General features: G+C 38.8%; 1 protein-coding gene across 2 annotated transcripts in view; it reads right to left on the reverse strand.

The window, feature by feature from the left end:
* Positions 1-5,750: 5,750 nt before the first annotated feature.
* The window catches only part of ZNF217 (zinc finger protein 217), a 28,588-nt gene continuing 16,639 nt past the window's right edge, over positions 5,751-17,699 (reverse strand). For both annotated transcript variants that reach the window (XM_061441807.1, XM_061441809.1), the window contains exons 3-6: positions 15,582-15,707; positions 13,143-14,729; positions 9,178-9,306; positions 5,751-7,889 (exon numbers count right to left, since the gene is read on the reverse strand). In XM_061441807.1, the coding sequence (XP_061297791.1) occupies positions 9,197-9,306; positions 13,143-14,729; positions 15,582-15,707 (1,823 nt within the window). In that variant the 3' untranslated portion in view covers positions 5,751-7,889; positions 9,178-9,196. The remainder of the gene's footprint in view (positions 7,890-9,177; positions 9,307-13,142; positions 14,730-15,581; positions 15,708-17,699) is intronic.

Below are 17,699 nucleotides of genomic sequence, written 5' to 3' on the forward strand. Positions count from 1 at the left end.
CAGCCCCAGCTCAGAGGCAACTCTGGAGCAATCAGCATTTTTAACTGGGCTCCAGACCTCATGGACAGAGAAGTAATGAATATCACAAGAAAAACAGTCCAAAAATGGAGTAGTAAAGTTCAGGCTGCATGGAGCTGGTCCTTACCAGCGGCACCAAATGCACAGCAAGACTTAGGCTACGTGTACCCAGGGGCTGAACAGGCCCCTCCTCAAACTATGTCTGCTCGCATGCCCTGCTTTTGGTGATCAGCAGCACAATTGGCACCACAAACGAGCAAGCAGGAAAAGGGATGTGCTCATATGGGATTCAGTAAGAGGATACAGTGGTAGGGTAAAGAAAGCACAAGACAGTAGGCATACAGCTCCCTCTACCCTAGGGCTTTGCAGCACCTTAAGCAACAGTGTGCCTTAAAGGTGTTCTTAACCAAGCTGTGCTTTAGGGAAACATAGCTCAGATGCTGCCTTTGTGTTCCTCAGCACATCAGCCCTCTGCAGTCTTGTGGAGCAGCATCCAAACCACTCTGCTTTGTAAAATTTAGGACTTGGGCAAAGGTTTCTGCAGGCCAAGCAGTAACCTGGCTAAGACCTTGGCTGCTGCCCCTGGTGGTTCTGCAAAATACACCTGAGGCCCTGAAATATGAAGTGTATCACGTATCTGGAGGGCCTTAGTGAGAGAGGAGAGGAGGCTTCTTGCAGAGACAATCAAGATAAACCTCAACACTAACAAGAGCATTTGGGAAACAAGCCCGCCCACACGCTGAAAGTATTTATTGCAATGGTACTGTCACTAGAAAGGTATTTACAACATTTTTAATAGGGAAAAGACATACTTGTGCTGGTGAAATGGTGCTTCAATGGCTCTGATGCATTTAGGGGCTTTGTCTAGCTGTGGTGATGAACGCCACCTTTGTAACAAACACTGGAGAGACTGGCCTGGGGTTGTTCCTACAGGGACCAGACAGAACAGGGCTGTGATGCTGAGCTTGGACATTTCAGGTGCTACAGCAAAGGCAACATTAAATTACATAAAAGACATATTGCCCAGGAAATACACCTTAAATATGAAGTTACATGGTTAGAAATGGATGCCAGCTTTATGTTAATACTCAACTTTAATTTAGAATGATGCAGGTATAGCTATGGTTCCTCAGTTACCAGAGCTGGCTGTCCACCAAGAAGCCCTTTTTGCTGGTAGACTATCACTGATCCTCATTTTTAAAGCATTCACAACCAAATTCACTGAATCTGGCTTTTTGAGCATGCAGGTCAGTGACACGATGCAGTTCAGGTGTGATTAAGGTGTTCCAAAACTGGGCTTTGTAATTCCAGTGTCAGAAATCACTGACAAGTAAAAAAAACCAGAAAGCCAGAACCAAAACTGAATCTAAACCGTTTGAAACACTGCGACATTCAAGTGTTCCCATGCACTTGACAAGAACTGAGCAGCATCAAAGGCGTTTAGGAATTCTATTTGCTTGTTTTCCCAAACTACCTAATGAAATATCAATAGCTCTGGATAAACTCACCCCAGAATACACTCAGGTTAAATTAACAAAATGAGAGGCCCCTGAGCTTAGGAAAACAGCAATAACGCTAGGTTAGAGAAGGGGGAAATCACTTTTTCTATATAGAAAGTCCATCTGTAAGCAATTGTGCTAATGCTTTAAAGATGATCAGCTCAGGCTTGTGGAGTCAAACAGGAAAACAACCCAAATTCTTATCGGGAAAAAAATTTTTCAACCTGAAAACAGATTCTGTCAAAATGTCGAAGGCCCAGGTTTAGGTTCTGCTAAAAACAGACTTTTACCAGACCCAATGTGAACAGAAACATTGAGCCCAGTTACCCTTTAACCTCACACAACAGTTGCAGAGGGAGGGAGACAAGGAATACAAACCCTAACACAATGCTGAGGGTAAATCAAAAAGAAACAGCAATTACAAAGTACCAAATCTCACCTTCATTCGACTTTGTGGATGCACAGAGCAGGTGCCCAATGCTACCTCTGGGAAGAGCCTTCAGCCAAGGTTCTATTTGCACTGAAGCTTACCGAAAAGTTGAGCCTGGAAAAGGTGTTATCTGGACAATAATGATAAGGTCAAGGATGGAAACCAGCAGATGTTTTGGCCTGCTGGCTGCAGAGCTGCAGACTGCTGGGAGGCTGTGGTGGGAGAGAGCTGGAAGAACACAGGAGTTAAAGAAGTGCAAGTTTGGTGAAAATCTGCTTTGGCATTAATTAAATTAATTCTAATTTCACTCAGTTGTTCTGATCTTCTCTTTCCTCTGAACTATTTATGCTCAACTTTGACATTAAAATTTCATTTGCTTTATTTAGCAAAGTTTAATTAGATTTTTGAGCACATACATATATATATTAAAACTTCAGAAGTGCCCTAAACCGCAATAACATATTTCATGACAAAGCGGGAACCTTCTTTTTTATTTGATAAGAGGGGGCATTTTTTAAGTGAAAACTATTCCCTGATTTTCCAGAATGATCAGAAACCTGAGCAGCCTGTTGTTTCCTCCGCTCAGACAGCTACCACAGGCTCTGGCTCGCTATTTAGCACTTGTTCCAATAACCACACTGAAGATAGAGGAATGAAATCCCAGAAAGGTTCGTTGCAAGTGATCATTCACCAAGACAAAAATCATTAATTGGGTCATGACTTTCAGAGAGGATTAATGAAAATATTTTAGACGTGTAAAATGAGTTTAAATGCCAAAGCGTTCAGTAATTATTTATCAGACCAGATCTGCAAACAGTTTTGTACCTAAGAATCACACGGAGAGATGAGTCTCACAGTGATGTGCACCACGTTATTAAATGCATCATTTAATTAATTGTAAAATCTCGAGCAGTCAAAAATAATGGTAGCCAGCAGCTAAACTGCACACTAAATCTGCTCTGTAGCAACACATTTCAGTAAATATTGATAGGGTGAGAAGAGAAAACCAGAGATAACATTTCTGTATCTACAGATTCCCTTCGGTTCATCTCACTTGTCAGTGAAGCTCTTTAGTTGTGCTGTGATTTCTGCTACAGATTATTCAACTCGATCAACCTCTTTCTGCGTGTATGGTCTGTTCCGGGGCAGTTCTGCCTTTGTGTTATTTCTATCTGCTTTTATACAGCTGCTAAGGAATTTAAGAATCTAAAGCAACCTCGGCCTTAGGACAGGCAGCCAGCCTGGCTGCTCAGGGCTCCTCAGCTCCCTGGCTCTCTCTTGCCAACACCGCCATCTAATGCCCAAACACGCTCTGCACTCCCATGAGCAGGAAGGACCCCGATGCTGTGATTGCTTTTTCCGCATCTCCTGATCACAGTCCTGCCCTTTCATCCACGCCTGTAAGAGCAAGTAATGGGGTGATGCTGCCTCTTCTTAGGGGTGCTCCCCACACAGACTGTTGGTAACAGCCTTTTCTCACTTTACAGAGGGAGAGACGTGTTTGTGAGTGTCACAGAACAGCAGAAGTGACCTCCTCAGCTCAGCCCACAGCAACGGGAGAAAACCTCCAAAGAGGGAGCGGTATTACCAAAATCCAGGTTTCCTTCATTACGCTCAACCCAGCAGCCCTCCCTCTGGAATGATGCGCCCATAGCTACTGGTCTTCCCAGTATTTCACGTGCGACCCAGTACTAGACTGCACCTACCAATAACGAATTCCAAACTGTATATCGTAAAACTGACCCTTGTTACAGATGACAGTACATGTCAAAATGGGCATGCTTGTAATTAGCTTGTAGCTACTCAATCTGCATAATTACACATGGTAATCATGCTGTAGCATGTTTGGAAATGCTGGATCTCATTTTCACCAGTAAGCCTAAATCATGAGAATATCTTCTGCAGGAGCTACTACTTTGGATGTTATGAATTAATATTAAGATGAAATTGAATTAAATGTACTGATTTTAATGTCATGAATGCACTCATAATTATTTTTTCCCCTGAGAACCATCTGCAATTTAGAGACTTGCTAATCCTAATTAAATGCACTTTTCTCAAATGTGAGCAAATGAACAGAGAAATCGGCTCAGTAACACAATCGTATATTTTGATTTCACAAAGGGAAAGAAGCTGCTTTGTAATTTAATATTCTTCCTCATAAAAGAGTGTTGCTTCTTCATGTTTTCATGACATACAGTAGTCTATGTATCTTCACTGGTAATTCATTAAAAGCCTAGGAAGATCCCTCAAACACATGTTTTGATGCTGGTCTTAACAGTGTCTTCCACCATTCTAGACAGAACTTTTAAGTCCTCTGATACCTCCAAGCAGGGTAACAAGCAGAACCTGGCACTCCACAGGTTACCATGCAAAAGCAGGGCTTCACTGGCATGCTCATGGTGGAAACCAGAGCAGCCCAAGGGGTTGAGAGCATGACTTATCAACACCTCAGCTCCAGCATCTTTACCAACCCCAACAGTGAAAAAAGACCCTGGCTTTACCCACTGCCTCCATCTCTTTGGTTTTGGCCTTCTCCCAGTGGCCTTTCCATTAACCCATCTTTGGCTGGGAATAGCCTTTATCTCAAAAGAATAGCAGAAAAAAAGTGTTTTAGCAGTATTAACATAGCTCACAAATGAGAAACTAATTACATGACAAAACAGACACAGTAGCACCTCCAAAAATCCCACGCTGTTCAAAGATGCAAAGCATTTGAAGCCAAAAAGACTTTTCAACCTTCAGTTGAATACCCTTGCACTGGTTCTGTATCTAACAACTCCCTCTCAATCAGTTAACGAGATATTCCCTTTAATATGACTTTTAATTCAACAGCTTGCACAACTCATAAATTGGTATGGCAATGCAGGCATCCAATACCCAAAGTCACTGGAATACATATTTATTACCTTTAAGTCAGCCTAGCTGATCTGAAACTACTAAAGGCATAATAAAGAAGGACTCCTGGCACTCCTAAGAGGCACCAAAGGAAAGCTGTGGTTGACCATAAAGAGGACTTACAAAGCCATTTCCAAAGCAAGTGACAGATCCACACACACCACATGATTTTATTAAGCTCCCACACTTTGAAGCTTTTATCCTCCCCAAACAGCACTGCTTTTATTGAAGAAACTAGTCTAACCTGCTTCTACCAGCCTTATCATGGCAACAAGCACCAGCTAAGCACAGGAATCAAAAGCTGAACCTGTGATGTCAACAAGGCTGTGGTCACTCATACAAGTGACCCTGAATACAGTTGATGTATATTGAGACTCTCATCTGATGAGCTCCCTTTCTCTGGAGAATTAATTGCCTTTGATAAGTATTTTCTAGCTGTCTTTCAAACTCACAATCTAGTTTTGAGATATGGTCAGATCTGTTGGCGAGGTTTAACAAGAACACATCAGACCTAGAAATTTCTCAGAACTCATTTGGTTTCACAAACAGTTTAAGCTCATACAAATTCTGAAGCTTCACCATAAAACAAATCCTTGCTCCCCTCTATTTTATGACCACAAAAATTGCATACAATAACTCAATTTCCTTTCTAGAAGGAAAACAACTGAAAGAAACAAGTTTTTTTCATTATGTTAAAGAATTTTCCTCTTCAGCCTCACAGATTTTCTGGGAAGTGACTCAGTATTTTCATATAAGAAACTGAACTAGGCATGAATTTGGTTCTGGTTATTGGCAGGCTCTCCTTCTCCCCCCTCCCCAGCAGTGCAAGTATGACAAAAAGGTCAAGTGAACATGAGATTCCAGGCAACTCACTTCAAGCTTTAAAAGCAAGACACACAAACCAGTTTTGCAAAACACCAAGTCTATATTTACATCCACATGTAATAATATACTCAACTAAAGTGAAATACATCATAAATTAAATGAGTAATGTGTGCCTACTGCTTGATGACTTCCGGTTTCAACAATTAAAATAAAACAAAATGGAATGAAATAAATACATAAAGGAAAAAAAAAAAAAAATCAACAATTTGTACCTCTATATATGCACTGTTATTTCCAAAGAAACATACAAAACCAGTAGTATCCCAATAGTTAATACTGACGGGCAAAGTGTATTCTGAAGTACAGGGCTGAGCTGCCATAAAATAAGTCTTTTCATGCCCATTTTTCATTCCAACCCCAAGATACCTACCCAAAAAAAGCCTTGAGGGAAACTGTACCAGCATGAAGGGAGATTAAAAACAAACAAGTCTTAGGTGTGTTTGCTGAAACATTCTAAAACCCAGCCCCGTACTTTTAAATCACAGAACCCCATAAGGTACACATGATCGTTACAGCATGCATTCTATAAGACTCATTGAAAGATCACGCAAAAAAAATAGATTAACCATTTTCCAAGTGGATTCATCTTCAAAAAATAGGCTATAAAAGTGCAAAACTAGGAAACCAAAAATCTAGATTATGTACATATGGCTCAGCTTATGAACAGGAAAAAAGGTAAATAGTGTACAATTTCCTGATACACAGCACTTCATTACATCGCCAGTTTACAGAGACATTAAAAATAGGTCCCATATACAGGAACTAAGACATACAACTGGAACATCTCAAGTTGCATAATGAAAAAACAAGAGTTTCCAGGTTTTGCTATCTTACATTTGCTGTGTGAGGGAAGAGAGCAAAATGAACAGTGCAAAATTATTCATTTTTGTTGTTTTACTAAAATATATGGAAGTCAAAGTCAGGTACAGAAGGAATTAAGTCTTTACAGGCTTTGTGAGAAGCAACTAGGGAATGCAAGTCAAAATATGCAACAACTGTGCTTTACTGGCTGGTAACTGGCCATCTTCCCTTTACAAAAATTAAACTGCATGTGCATTAGAAAAAACTTGTTGTCTTCACACAAAAATAAAAGGAGATATTCTCCCATTTACAGGTTATTTCTCACTTATTTTAAACACCCATTATATGCTAAAACTCGACATCAAGAAGCTTCCAAGCACAGTCAAGCAGGCTATACCATAGCCATATCCCTTTTTGAAGTCTGTAGATCCCATATTCATATTGCAAGTCTGTTTGTGACTTTACAGTTTGGACAAAGGTGCAAAGTAGTTTTCTCCTCTAAATGTAACTGTACTGAGTTTAGTACAAAACTAAACATTTGAAACATTTAGATTAATATTGTTTCTCATGCAAGTCCTAGGTATTTGCTGCTGTAAAAGTTTGTATGTTGGTAGAGATGTTTAAAAGGCTTCTCTGAAGAACAGCAAGCAATGCCAAGAGAAGGATCCAACCACATTTCAGGAACACCACACTGAAATCCAAATGTCAAGTATTGCCTCACCCTTGCATTTAAAAATATGCTGGAAACAACCCCAGAGAAACAGATCCCTCCCCAGCACATTATGGTCCAAACATATACAAGGCAGCATATACAAACATATACAAGCAAAATGGCAGCACCATTGCTTCGGTGTTGACAACATTTATTAACTGGACAGTTTCAGACAGTTTATTTGGAAATTGTTTTAAAAAACTAACATAGTTCAACAGAAAAAAAAAAGATGAGAAACTTTCAACCTTATGAAAAAGAAGCATTAAGCCAATAGGATTTCAACTTCAGTATTTACAGTTACCTGAGGTGCAAGGATTATATATTCTTTCAAAGAGAAACTCTTCAGCAGCACTCAAGTATGTAAAAATATAATTCCTACCTAATATTTGGTCAATTAATTCTAATGAAAAATACTTAAAAGTCAATGTCAAGATAAACATTCTCCACACACCTTCATAACCCAATTGTTTAGACTACTTTTTATGGCTATTTGGTACAAAATGTTAACAGAACCAGTATTATAAAACTGTAGTGTTTCTATATATAGTACAATCACAGCTTAGTTCAGTAGCTTTCACCATTCATTTTTCCTCAAGAGATGAACTGCAGGTATAACTCCATAGAACATGCACTTGTATCCTTAGACCTAGGAGAAAATAAAAACAAAAAAGAAAAAAAATGAGAAAAAATACAGTTTTGTGTTGTACAAATATAAATTAGTACAACACATTTTTTGTATCTTTAAAAAATAAAAGGGAATTTCTTATACATCCTTCCATAAGTTATTTACAAATTGGTATTGCCACATATGGTCTGGGTCGGTCATTTGCCAAATAAAAGCTGGCAATCAAGACTACTTTTGAAGATACTTAAGTCCCACATAGAAATACAGGCAGGAAGTTGAGTTTAAAGAAGCAGAACTAGGTGAGAATATGCTTACTAGGGGGATAACAAAAGAAGGAAGATTAAAAGAATATCGAGAAATAAACCAATTTATTTTAAAAGCTGTCAACTAGCTCTGCTCCCCAGATATGCCAAATCTTTCCCTAAAATAGTGTGTGCTGGTCCACATACTATAGCGTTCAAGACATTTCTCCTTAAATTTGAATGAGGGAAATTATCTGTAGCTCTGGGTTTGGAAAAAGCACAGAAATATATTTATTTATAGTCTTACAGAGTATCTATCTCTTTAGCATCTTAAGAATGTTGCAAACACAATGGGATGACCGAGGTCTGAGATACAGCTACACAACTGAAGAGATGAAACACAGGAATCCAGAATACCAGACTAACACTTTTCACTTGACCGTTTTCTCTGAGAAGCTACACCCACCCCTCAGTCAAACAAAGGAAAATCTATTTGGAGTAACCTCTCCAGTACACAAAGATAAACCATCCTGTAGCTACCAGCTACTTCTCTATGAAATAATCCATTTAAAAAAAAAAAATTAGTTGCTGTTTGAGGCAATGGTCACAATCTTCAGAAGCTGTAAAATGAGTAACACCGACACCTTCAGGAAGGACTAACCAGCGTAACCTCCCATAGGATTCATGAATTGTGATAACAGCACTCACTTCCTCTCTCCTTCTCCACACAAGGCTCTTCGACCCTCAAGTACTGACTTGAGGGAAAGCATGTCATTGAACACTTCCCACTGGTATTGTAACTCATTTGTATATTTATCTACTCATAGACCTTCTATTTCTTTTAGAACAGCATCTATGTTTTTCTTATGCAAGCCATTACCACTATTCAAAGTAACCTATACTACCACACTAGTATTTGACTCACTTCATGGAAGAGAGGGAGCTTGTATTTTCAGCTGTTCTGGTTCAGACTTTCATGACCTCTTATCATGCTATGCAGCAACCTTTGATGCTGCAAATACATGACACAACATTAAAGTAACAATTAGATCAAAAGGTTTATTTACCGTTTCTTGAAGTAAATGATCAAGTCCTCTTGTCACTTGGTCGAAAGTGTGTGTTACTAATGAAGCTTTCGTAACTTCGCTTCTGTAGCACACTGCTAGGTAAGTGTTGGTATGACACTGATCTCTTTCCTGACAAAAATTAATGTAGAGAAGTTAAGAGTTATTTCCTGCTAACTGAATTGGTCAGACATTCAGTTGCAAGCAAGGCTACGTCAGCATCCAGAATCCCACAATACCACAGATGCTAACACAAGTAGTTTCATCAGCAGGGCCCAAAACAAGATATTCCTAGCCCTACTGAAGATTAGATTAAATTTAGTATCCAGCACAAATACAGAGAGAATGACAAGTACTCATCATCAGATTTGTTCTAAGCTGGACACATGATGTCCATCTCTCCAGATTTTGCTCATTTCTTTGCAAGAAATTTCTCTGCTTAACTCATCATTAACCTTTTGCAGCAAAGCCTGCTGTAAGTGCTGCAGTACTTTCACACATAGCATGACAGCAACATATCTAGCTTTTGTATTTGTTTGGAAATTGAATTTTGAGAGAGAAAAACAGGTATACTACATTATTGCCATCATAGATTATATGGCAACTGTGACACTTAAAAGACTGTTAATATACATTTACTTGAAGACCTTTGTTAAGCAATTTTCAGTCTAGTATACAGGTAATTTCATGTTTATCTGAGACCATTAATTCAGATTTATAGATGTGAAATCAATTCCTGTTCCATACTAAGTCTTATTAACTTAAGCAAGCAGTCAAAAACACTTCATAAAATTCAGGGAAAAAGTCAGGAATCATTACTCCCACAGAATACAAAAAGCACAACTGCCATCCATATTCCATGAAAGCTTTAAATGCAGCATTGAAAAACCTAGCAAGCTTTAATTAAATTAAAATGGCAAAGCTAAATTAATATTTCAACAGAATCTACAAAGCCATTGGAGTGTGTCATGAGCAATTGTCTTTAATTTGCAGCCTCTGCCAGATCAATCAGCCAACAGGTTATCCTTGATAGCACGTTGCCATTGCAAAGGCAACTAATTTGAAAATAACACAAACTGAGTGGTTTCAGAATGTTTCTGTCTCTTCAGGGCAACACAGAATGGCAGAGCTTACAAGCAGTAACGGATGGCATCATGCTTTAATCAAGTTTGCCAAGTGGAACATATTCTCATGACAACTTGATCCAGCATTTAACATGCGACGCAACATGCTCATAGGACCTAAATAATGGTGCCACAAGGCACACAGGCCCTTAAAAAGGTTTGTCATCATGTTTTATAATATCACCAGAGTTCAATAAAAAGACTACAGAAAGCTTCAGGTCTACACCTGCAGTACTTTGGTACCTTACAAAATACATCTTTGAGGACTTGCAGCTCTTACATACAGTTGTACTTTTTAACAAAGGAAGAATCTTCAGAAGCTTCCATCTTCACAATCTCCACCCACCTTAAAGCTCCCATACTGAGAAGTTTGCCTATCTGCTACTCTATACCCTCTCAACTATCAAAGGCTTAGGCTGGGTACTTCTAGGCAGACTGGTTGGAAAACTAGGAAATTAGCTTTAATCCCCTACGTTTTATCGCACATGTCTTTTATTGAGGTTATTAAGAAAACCCCATAAAGGAGGTCTTGTTTCCCAACTCTTTCCACTACAGGTAACAGCCATAAAAAGTTGCTTTTCTTGCCCCAAGACAGCACCATGTAACAACGAAATCTTTATTTCCATGACAACAATACTGTCAAATTAGTTGCAGCCATAGTTTTGAGAACTCTAAAGTAACAAGAAACAGTAGAAAGTTCTTGACTACAAGCTAGCGTCTCCAAGCTTGCATCAAAGAAGAGGAAGAAAAGCCTACCACAGAGATTTTTCTGGCAGACAGGTGGAACTTGCAAAAGAAGAACAAGGTGGATTCCAATGAAGTCATTGTTTAAAAATAATACTGCATCAACTGGTACATCAGCAGGCCAACCTCACTACAACTACTGGCAAAACAAGAGAACTTCCCTATCTCCAATGTACAATAATGGTGGAAAGGAGTAAGACACTGCCCACCATCTAGTCCTCAGAGCAGACTACTCATCTAGCTAGTTGAAGCTGCAATAATTTTTACTCTTCCCCTTTCCTGATTTCATAAAAATTAATAGGGTTTTACGTAACATCAAGAGCATTCCCTCAAAATCCTGAATCAACAGATATCAATGTCATTAGGCACAAATCCTCAGTCAGAACAAATTAACATAGTTTAGTCCATAAGGATAGCCATGTCCTCCCTCAGATGCTGAGATCACAGATTAAGTTCATAGTTGCTATCAACCATTAATTTAAAAAAGTAAATAAAGGAGTCTTCCAAAACACGCTAAATTCCACGCCTGCATGAGTAACTTCTGTGCTCAGAAAAAAAAAGCCTGTATTTCATTCTCTCAGATCACTAGGAATCAAAAGACAGCAACATTTGTCCTTCTGCCTGTCCCTACGCATTCCATGTATAACCTAGTGCCCATTTTACATTCCTCATAGCAATTCATGGTACAGTTCATGGTACACAACACTCTTTATGAAACTAAGAATTAACTCTATTTCATAACCATTTCAGTGAGTCAACTGTGATGCTGGCTTTTCCTTTATCCACTCCCTACCCAGACTAGGGACAGAACTGTAACACTTTCCTTCATCCTTCCACAACCCACTAACAAGCCTGAATATTTATGAAGCCCACAACCTTAAAATAAGCAAACAAAAACCAGAACAGAGTTAGTGAATACATTTTTTGCCACATAACTAAACGCAGATTTAGGATTTCACAGTTCACTCTGACCTACGGTAACACACCCCTGCTTGTTATAAACCCAAGACTACTTCAGAAGAATAATCTGACTGCTTCCAGAGAATGGGAGTATTCAGAGTTTAAGAACTTAGCAGAGGCTTTAAGACACAAACACTCTTCATTTTTATAACAGGATCTTCATTTCAAAATTGAAAGTCCTATATTTAGAGCCAAGTCAGTACTGACCTCAGCTCAAAGTCATAAATATCATCTACAGACAACTGCTTAAATATCACCTAGCACCTTTGAATCTTGGTGTCCTGCCAAGTTTTGACTGAGAACACAGAAAACATGTATTTCACGAAAGTACCAGTTTTCCAAATACATCCCAAAACATTCATCTCCACTAGTCCCAGTTTTCCACAAAGCATTACAACTTAGTGCAATGATAAACCATGATTAGAATAGCAGAAATATATTGTCTTGATTTAACAAGGTATTGTTCCTACTAAAACCTAAACATTATAAAAACCCATTGAAGAACAGAGGTATAAGATTTAAACCAGTTTTATGATTTGTAATACACCCTTTTCTCCAACTGAAGGGAACAATTGTCTGTGACAACCTTTTATTTTTTTTTTAGTAAGAGGTTTTATTAGTATTCCAGACAGTCCAAGACATCTTGTATATTAAACAGAAAGGCTCATTCCATATCCTGGATAAGCTAGCATGTCTGGAGTGCTCTGATGAGCAGACAATACATGTTTGCCATCAGAAACCCATGGCAGGGGAAGAGGAGGGAACTTGAGGAACTTTAAATACCTCTTTAAAATTCATACCTACCATGCCTAATTCCCCAAGCCAGGAGTTTGCTGAACTTGGATTTTAAATTTAAAACCCAAGCACTTGCTGGACTTGGTAAAATGCTAAGAACAGTTTTATTTTCTCTGTTTTAAGGTGGGTATGCACTTATTTATATTTCATTTGCCTTTCTTTGTAATAGTTTAAGATATTGCAATGGTTGGAGGCAAGACCAGGTTGGACAGAGCCTTGAGCAGCCTGGTCAAGTGGAAGGTGTCCCTGCCCATGGCAGGGGGTTGGAACTGGATGATCTTCAGGTCCTTTCCAACCCTAACCATTCTACAATTCTATGATTTAACTAGGAAGGAGATACAGTACCTTCTACTGCAGAGCTGGTTACTTGGCCATTGCTAGATCCACAAGAACTGTAAAGTGATCCAGAGCTATATGGCTCATAAGGTTTGAGAACAGTCAATACATTAGGAGGATCAATATCATCTGAATTCAGAAGCCCTTGTTTGGTTGGCAAAACAGAGGATGCAGGTTTGGTGCGAGAACATTCCTGAGGTAGCAGATTTGCATATCTGTTTGCAGCACGAAATCTGCCCATTTCGTATCTTCTGTAATTAGCCATTGGAGAGTCAGTATGTTCAACAGCTAACAGATTAGGTTTCATTCGTTTAGAAGATGGTTCACCATAGTCTAGATTTACATTGCTCACAGATTTACCACAAAGATAGTCTCTTCCTCGATGACAAGGCCAGGCAGATTCATTTAGGTGGGAGTCGAGAGCCGCATTCATACTGCTGCTTATTAGGCCAGACTGAGACACTGGGACACTTGGAGTTTTGAATTTAGATTCAGATCTTTTTACTCTGTCCGATACTGGAGAGATACTGGAACTGGAGTGCATTTCTTGCTGAGGTTGTCTATAGTTATTTGCCTGAGCTCCAATATTACTTTGCTGTTTATGAAACTTGAGGTTACTTGGGGCTGTGCTGCTTGAGTCAGTCAAGGAAAAGAGAGGGACTTTGTTCTGCGGAGGTTGACATTGTTTAGCTTTCCCTGTTTGCAACTGTTTTTGCTGTGTAGATGGGGAAGCCTTACTTCTATTAGTATTAAAAGACAGAGGAAGCACATCTTTACCAAGCAGAGCTGGAGGGCATCCAGTGCGTCTGGCTTTAGCTAGAGCCTTGTTTCTACAGCCATTTTTGTTAACGGTGTCAGGATTGTATTTGTGCATCAGCCTCTTGTGCATCATTAGGACTTCTGGGTAAAATGTTCTGTAACCACAAAATGAACAGGTGCTGGGTGCTAGCAGGTCTTTAGTTGAAACCACTGAACATTCTTGTGAAGTCCCAATAGACAAGTTCAAGGGCTTTTCTTGAGAGTCCACCACAGGTTTGTGCTTGTAAGTTCCAGTGCACTCTCGCACATCATTCACAATTTTTCCACCCTTTACAGCACAAACATACTGGACATCATCTCCCTCTGATGCCACAGACTCCTTTCTCTCTCTTTTATAAGGAATACAGGGCTGAGCTTCCTTTGTTTCCTTCTCAGCCTTTAGTTTTTCTGGGTAAGGAGTGGACACATTCTCGTGTATTTTAGTTGAATTCTTACAAACGGAACCTTTGTTCAATTCCCTAGAATTATTTTTCATTTTTAAAAGGACTGTGCTGCCTATTGCATTGTTCAGGGACAGAACTTCCTTTTGCTGCTTGGTAGCTGGGCAGCACACAGCATCTTTGGCACAATCAAAAAGCTTCTTCGAATTTTTGGTTTCTTGAGCACCAACAGCAGCCAGCAAGAGCTCCTGACTCTGCAATGAAACTTTGCTGTCACTTTTCACATCTGCTGCACTATCAGCTTGCTTGTCCTTGTGATGCCTCTCTAAATGATACCTCAGTGAAGTTTTCTGTGCTGCTGCATACTCACAGAATTCACATTTGTACGGTTTTTCACCTGAAACACAGTTTTATCAGTCAATAATTTGACACAATTTGATTGAAGTCTTTAATACAATTAAAGACATGGGAACAATGTAGCCTGCGATACAATAAAATATTTTCTTTTCCCTGACACATACTCCTAACTCCCAAACTCATCTAAATCGTTCAAAGAACTACATCTCTCTACTTTTACTAACTACAGTGACATCTTCTGGCTACAACGAAGATATTTTCCACACACTGGCTATGTATGGAGATGGTAGCTGACAATATGTTTGGCAGAGATAAGCATGAAGTATAACTGTGGGTCAACTCCAGCAGTTTGTAGCCCTTGATCATACCACAAGTATGCTATTCGACAGCACAAATGTTACAGTTCATTTATAAATAGAGCCAATTCAAAAGAAACAGAGACATATATTAACAGGAGTAGAAAGTTTGTCTGGCTATGGAAAACAAGAAGTTGAACTGAAAAATAGACATAGCTTTTTCCCAGGTAGCAGCAACTGGCAAATGATCAACTTAGTACTTGGGAAATAGGTCGTTTGGTTTGGGTTTGGATTTTTATATTAACAAAAACACACCACAAACCCAAAACTTTTTGCAAGACTGCTAAATGCAGAAAGAATGGATGTTTTCAAATACATTGTGATTTTAACAGTAATGTAATTAGCCCTATTTGAAAAGATTTACACTGATGTAAATAATTCCTTCTGAGAAGTTTCAGTCAGGTTTTTTTTCTAGCATTAAACTTTGTTCTTAATATCAGTAATTCTTCAGTAATTTTCTTCAGCAAAACCAAACATTCTATCCAACTGGGTTCAGCAGACTTCCTTCCCCTCCCACAAAGGAGAAGCCCATTTACCTGTATGAGTTCTGAGATGAATATTGAGGTAATAATTTGAGCGAAAATACTTTCCACAATAGCTGCATTCTCTGGAGGCTCCAAGGTTTTTAACTTTTGCTCTTTCCAAAACATCTTCATGTTTATCTTTGGAAGAAAATATAGCTATATTATGAAGAGCAAATGCAAATTTGGAGTCTCATTTAAAACTATAAATATCTTAACTATCTTTTTTTAAGGAAAAACACAGAATGATGAATTGTTGTCAGCTCCTATAGTCTATGAGTATTGTGTTCTGTATTGCTGCACACTTAACAATCAAAAAGAGTTAAAAAGGTTTCCATCTGTGTCAAGTAATACTGTGGTTAACGACTGTAATGTAGTGAAAGAGAACAAATAAGACTGAAAGCTAGGTCTCAGAAAACAAAAACCTTTGTTTTTATTGACCTACAGGAACTTGATGGAGAATGGCCCATAGCAGAAATTAGCATGGGCTTAAACTGTGTTTTTTTATTAAAGGGAGTGCTTGATAAGTGTGAGCATGATCATTCAGACTGTAAAGGTGCTTGACATACCATGACATAACACAGGAAGGTGTTCTGAGGAAGGAAGGCAAAAAGAAAGGTGGGGTTTCTTATCAATTGTAGCAATACTATTATTTCTGTGCTAACTAATGGAGTGGTATGCCCGTAATAATGACCGCCTTGGAATTAATGAGCAATATTCTTTCACTAGAAGTATTAATGCTTAAACTTTGACAAACATGGGAGCAGGAAAGTGACAGCAGTTGCTAGTTCTGTGAAATGTGCATTCAAGGATTAAATTCACAGATTAAAAACTGGCTCCACTCAAGTGTAAGCAGCAGCAGTTACCACTGGAGGGCGGCAAGTACAGCATAATGTCTAACAAGACAGGAGAAAGCTTATGCACAATACACCATTCAAATCAACATGATTTCTCTGGCAGGCTGAATTGAAAAAAAACATCAAAACAACTTCAGTAAAATATCTAAATCAAAGCTACAGTGGGAAGAGAAAGAAGGAGATGCTTTGCTTGAAAAAGATGTTAGATATATAATAGATAGGAACTTCTAAGAACCATTTTAAGCTGTGTGTTGGAAAGTTCCTATATTGGAAATGCTAAGTATGGCTAAACTATAGACAAGCCATAACTGTTTAAAACAAACATAATGTCTCAATAAGCATGACTCAGCTTCCCACAATGAAAGCTGTTGTAGTTTAGGATAAGACACTGAGAAACAAAACAAGCAAGTTAACATTAGGTAATAATTCCATTCCTTTGTTACTGGAGGCAAAATAAAGGGCTGCACATTACCAGAAATGGAAAAGTCAGTTGCGTTTGCCAGGACATTCTGTACGTTGTGTCTTTTCTTGAGATTATGCAAGTGTCTGTTCTTTAAATGCAGACTCAAAGCTTGTCACACACTAAAGTCCTAGATTAGCTAGAAGACTTCTGCTGTTCCTTTTTGTCCCCAGACACACAATCTTTTTCAAATAAGGAATCATCCAGTATATCACTTGTTTTCCTAAGACACTGTGAGATGCAGAATTTATCCTGGGTAACATACAGATTGAGCCCATCAACTTTGTTAAAGAGAACTTTAAGCAATCCTTCAAGGAAGAGGAGTTAAATATATGCCTCTCTTACATATATGATGTCCACATATTAATAGCTTGCATACATGTCCTTATGCAACTAATTTGAAATTGCTGGTTCTGACAAGTTACATACTGTTCAAAAGAGACATAGAGCCTACAGTTTGATAGGAAAAGTTTGGAACTATTCTTTACTTAACAGGGTCTTAACTGCTGCTATAAAGCATTGGACATTTTCTGCCCTTTCTTACAAGATGCATGGAATAAAAGCGAAGCTGCAATGATTTCCTCAGAAATGCTACTTGTAAAAACATGTGCTGGACAAGAAAGGATAGGCAACACTGAAAAACATCCAGTAAATGGGGGGAGGAGGATACGTTTATTTAAACAGTGACTTTTCCTGGACCAATTGTATTCAATTCCAGTAACCGAAATCACAGCCGCAAGAAGGCCCAACACAACTTCAAGGATCTCAGAAGGGTGGTGTCAGAACCTATGTTCCCCTCATTTTAACTCTTTCCCC

Source organism: Pezoporus flaviventris, unplaced genomic scaffold (genome assembly GCF_033815535.1).
Source record: "Pezoporus flaviventris isolate CSIRO_AGI_PZ_B2104156 unplaced genomic scaffold, CSIRO_AGI_Pfla_v1 ptg000213l, whole genome shotgun sequence".
NCBI lineage: Eukaryota > Metazoa > Chordata > Aves > Psittaciformes > Psittacidae > Pezoporus > Pezoporus flaviventris.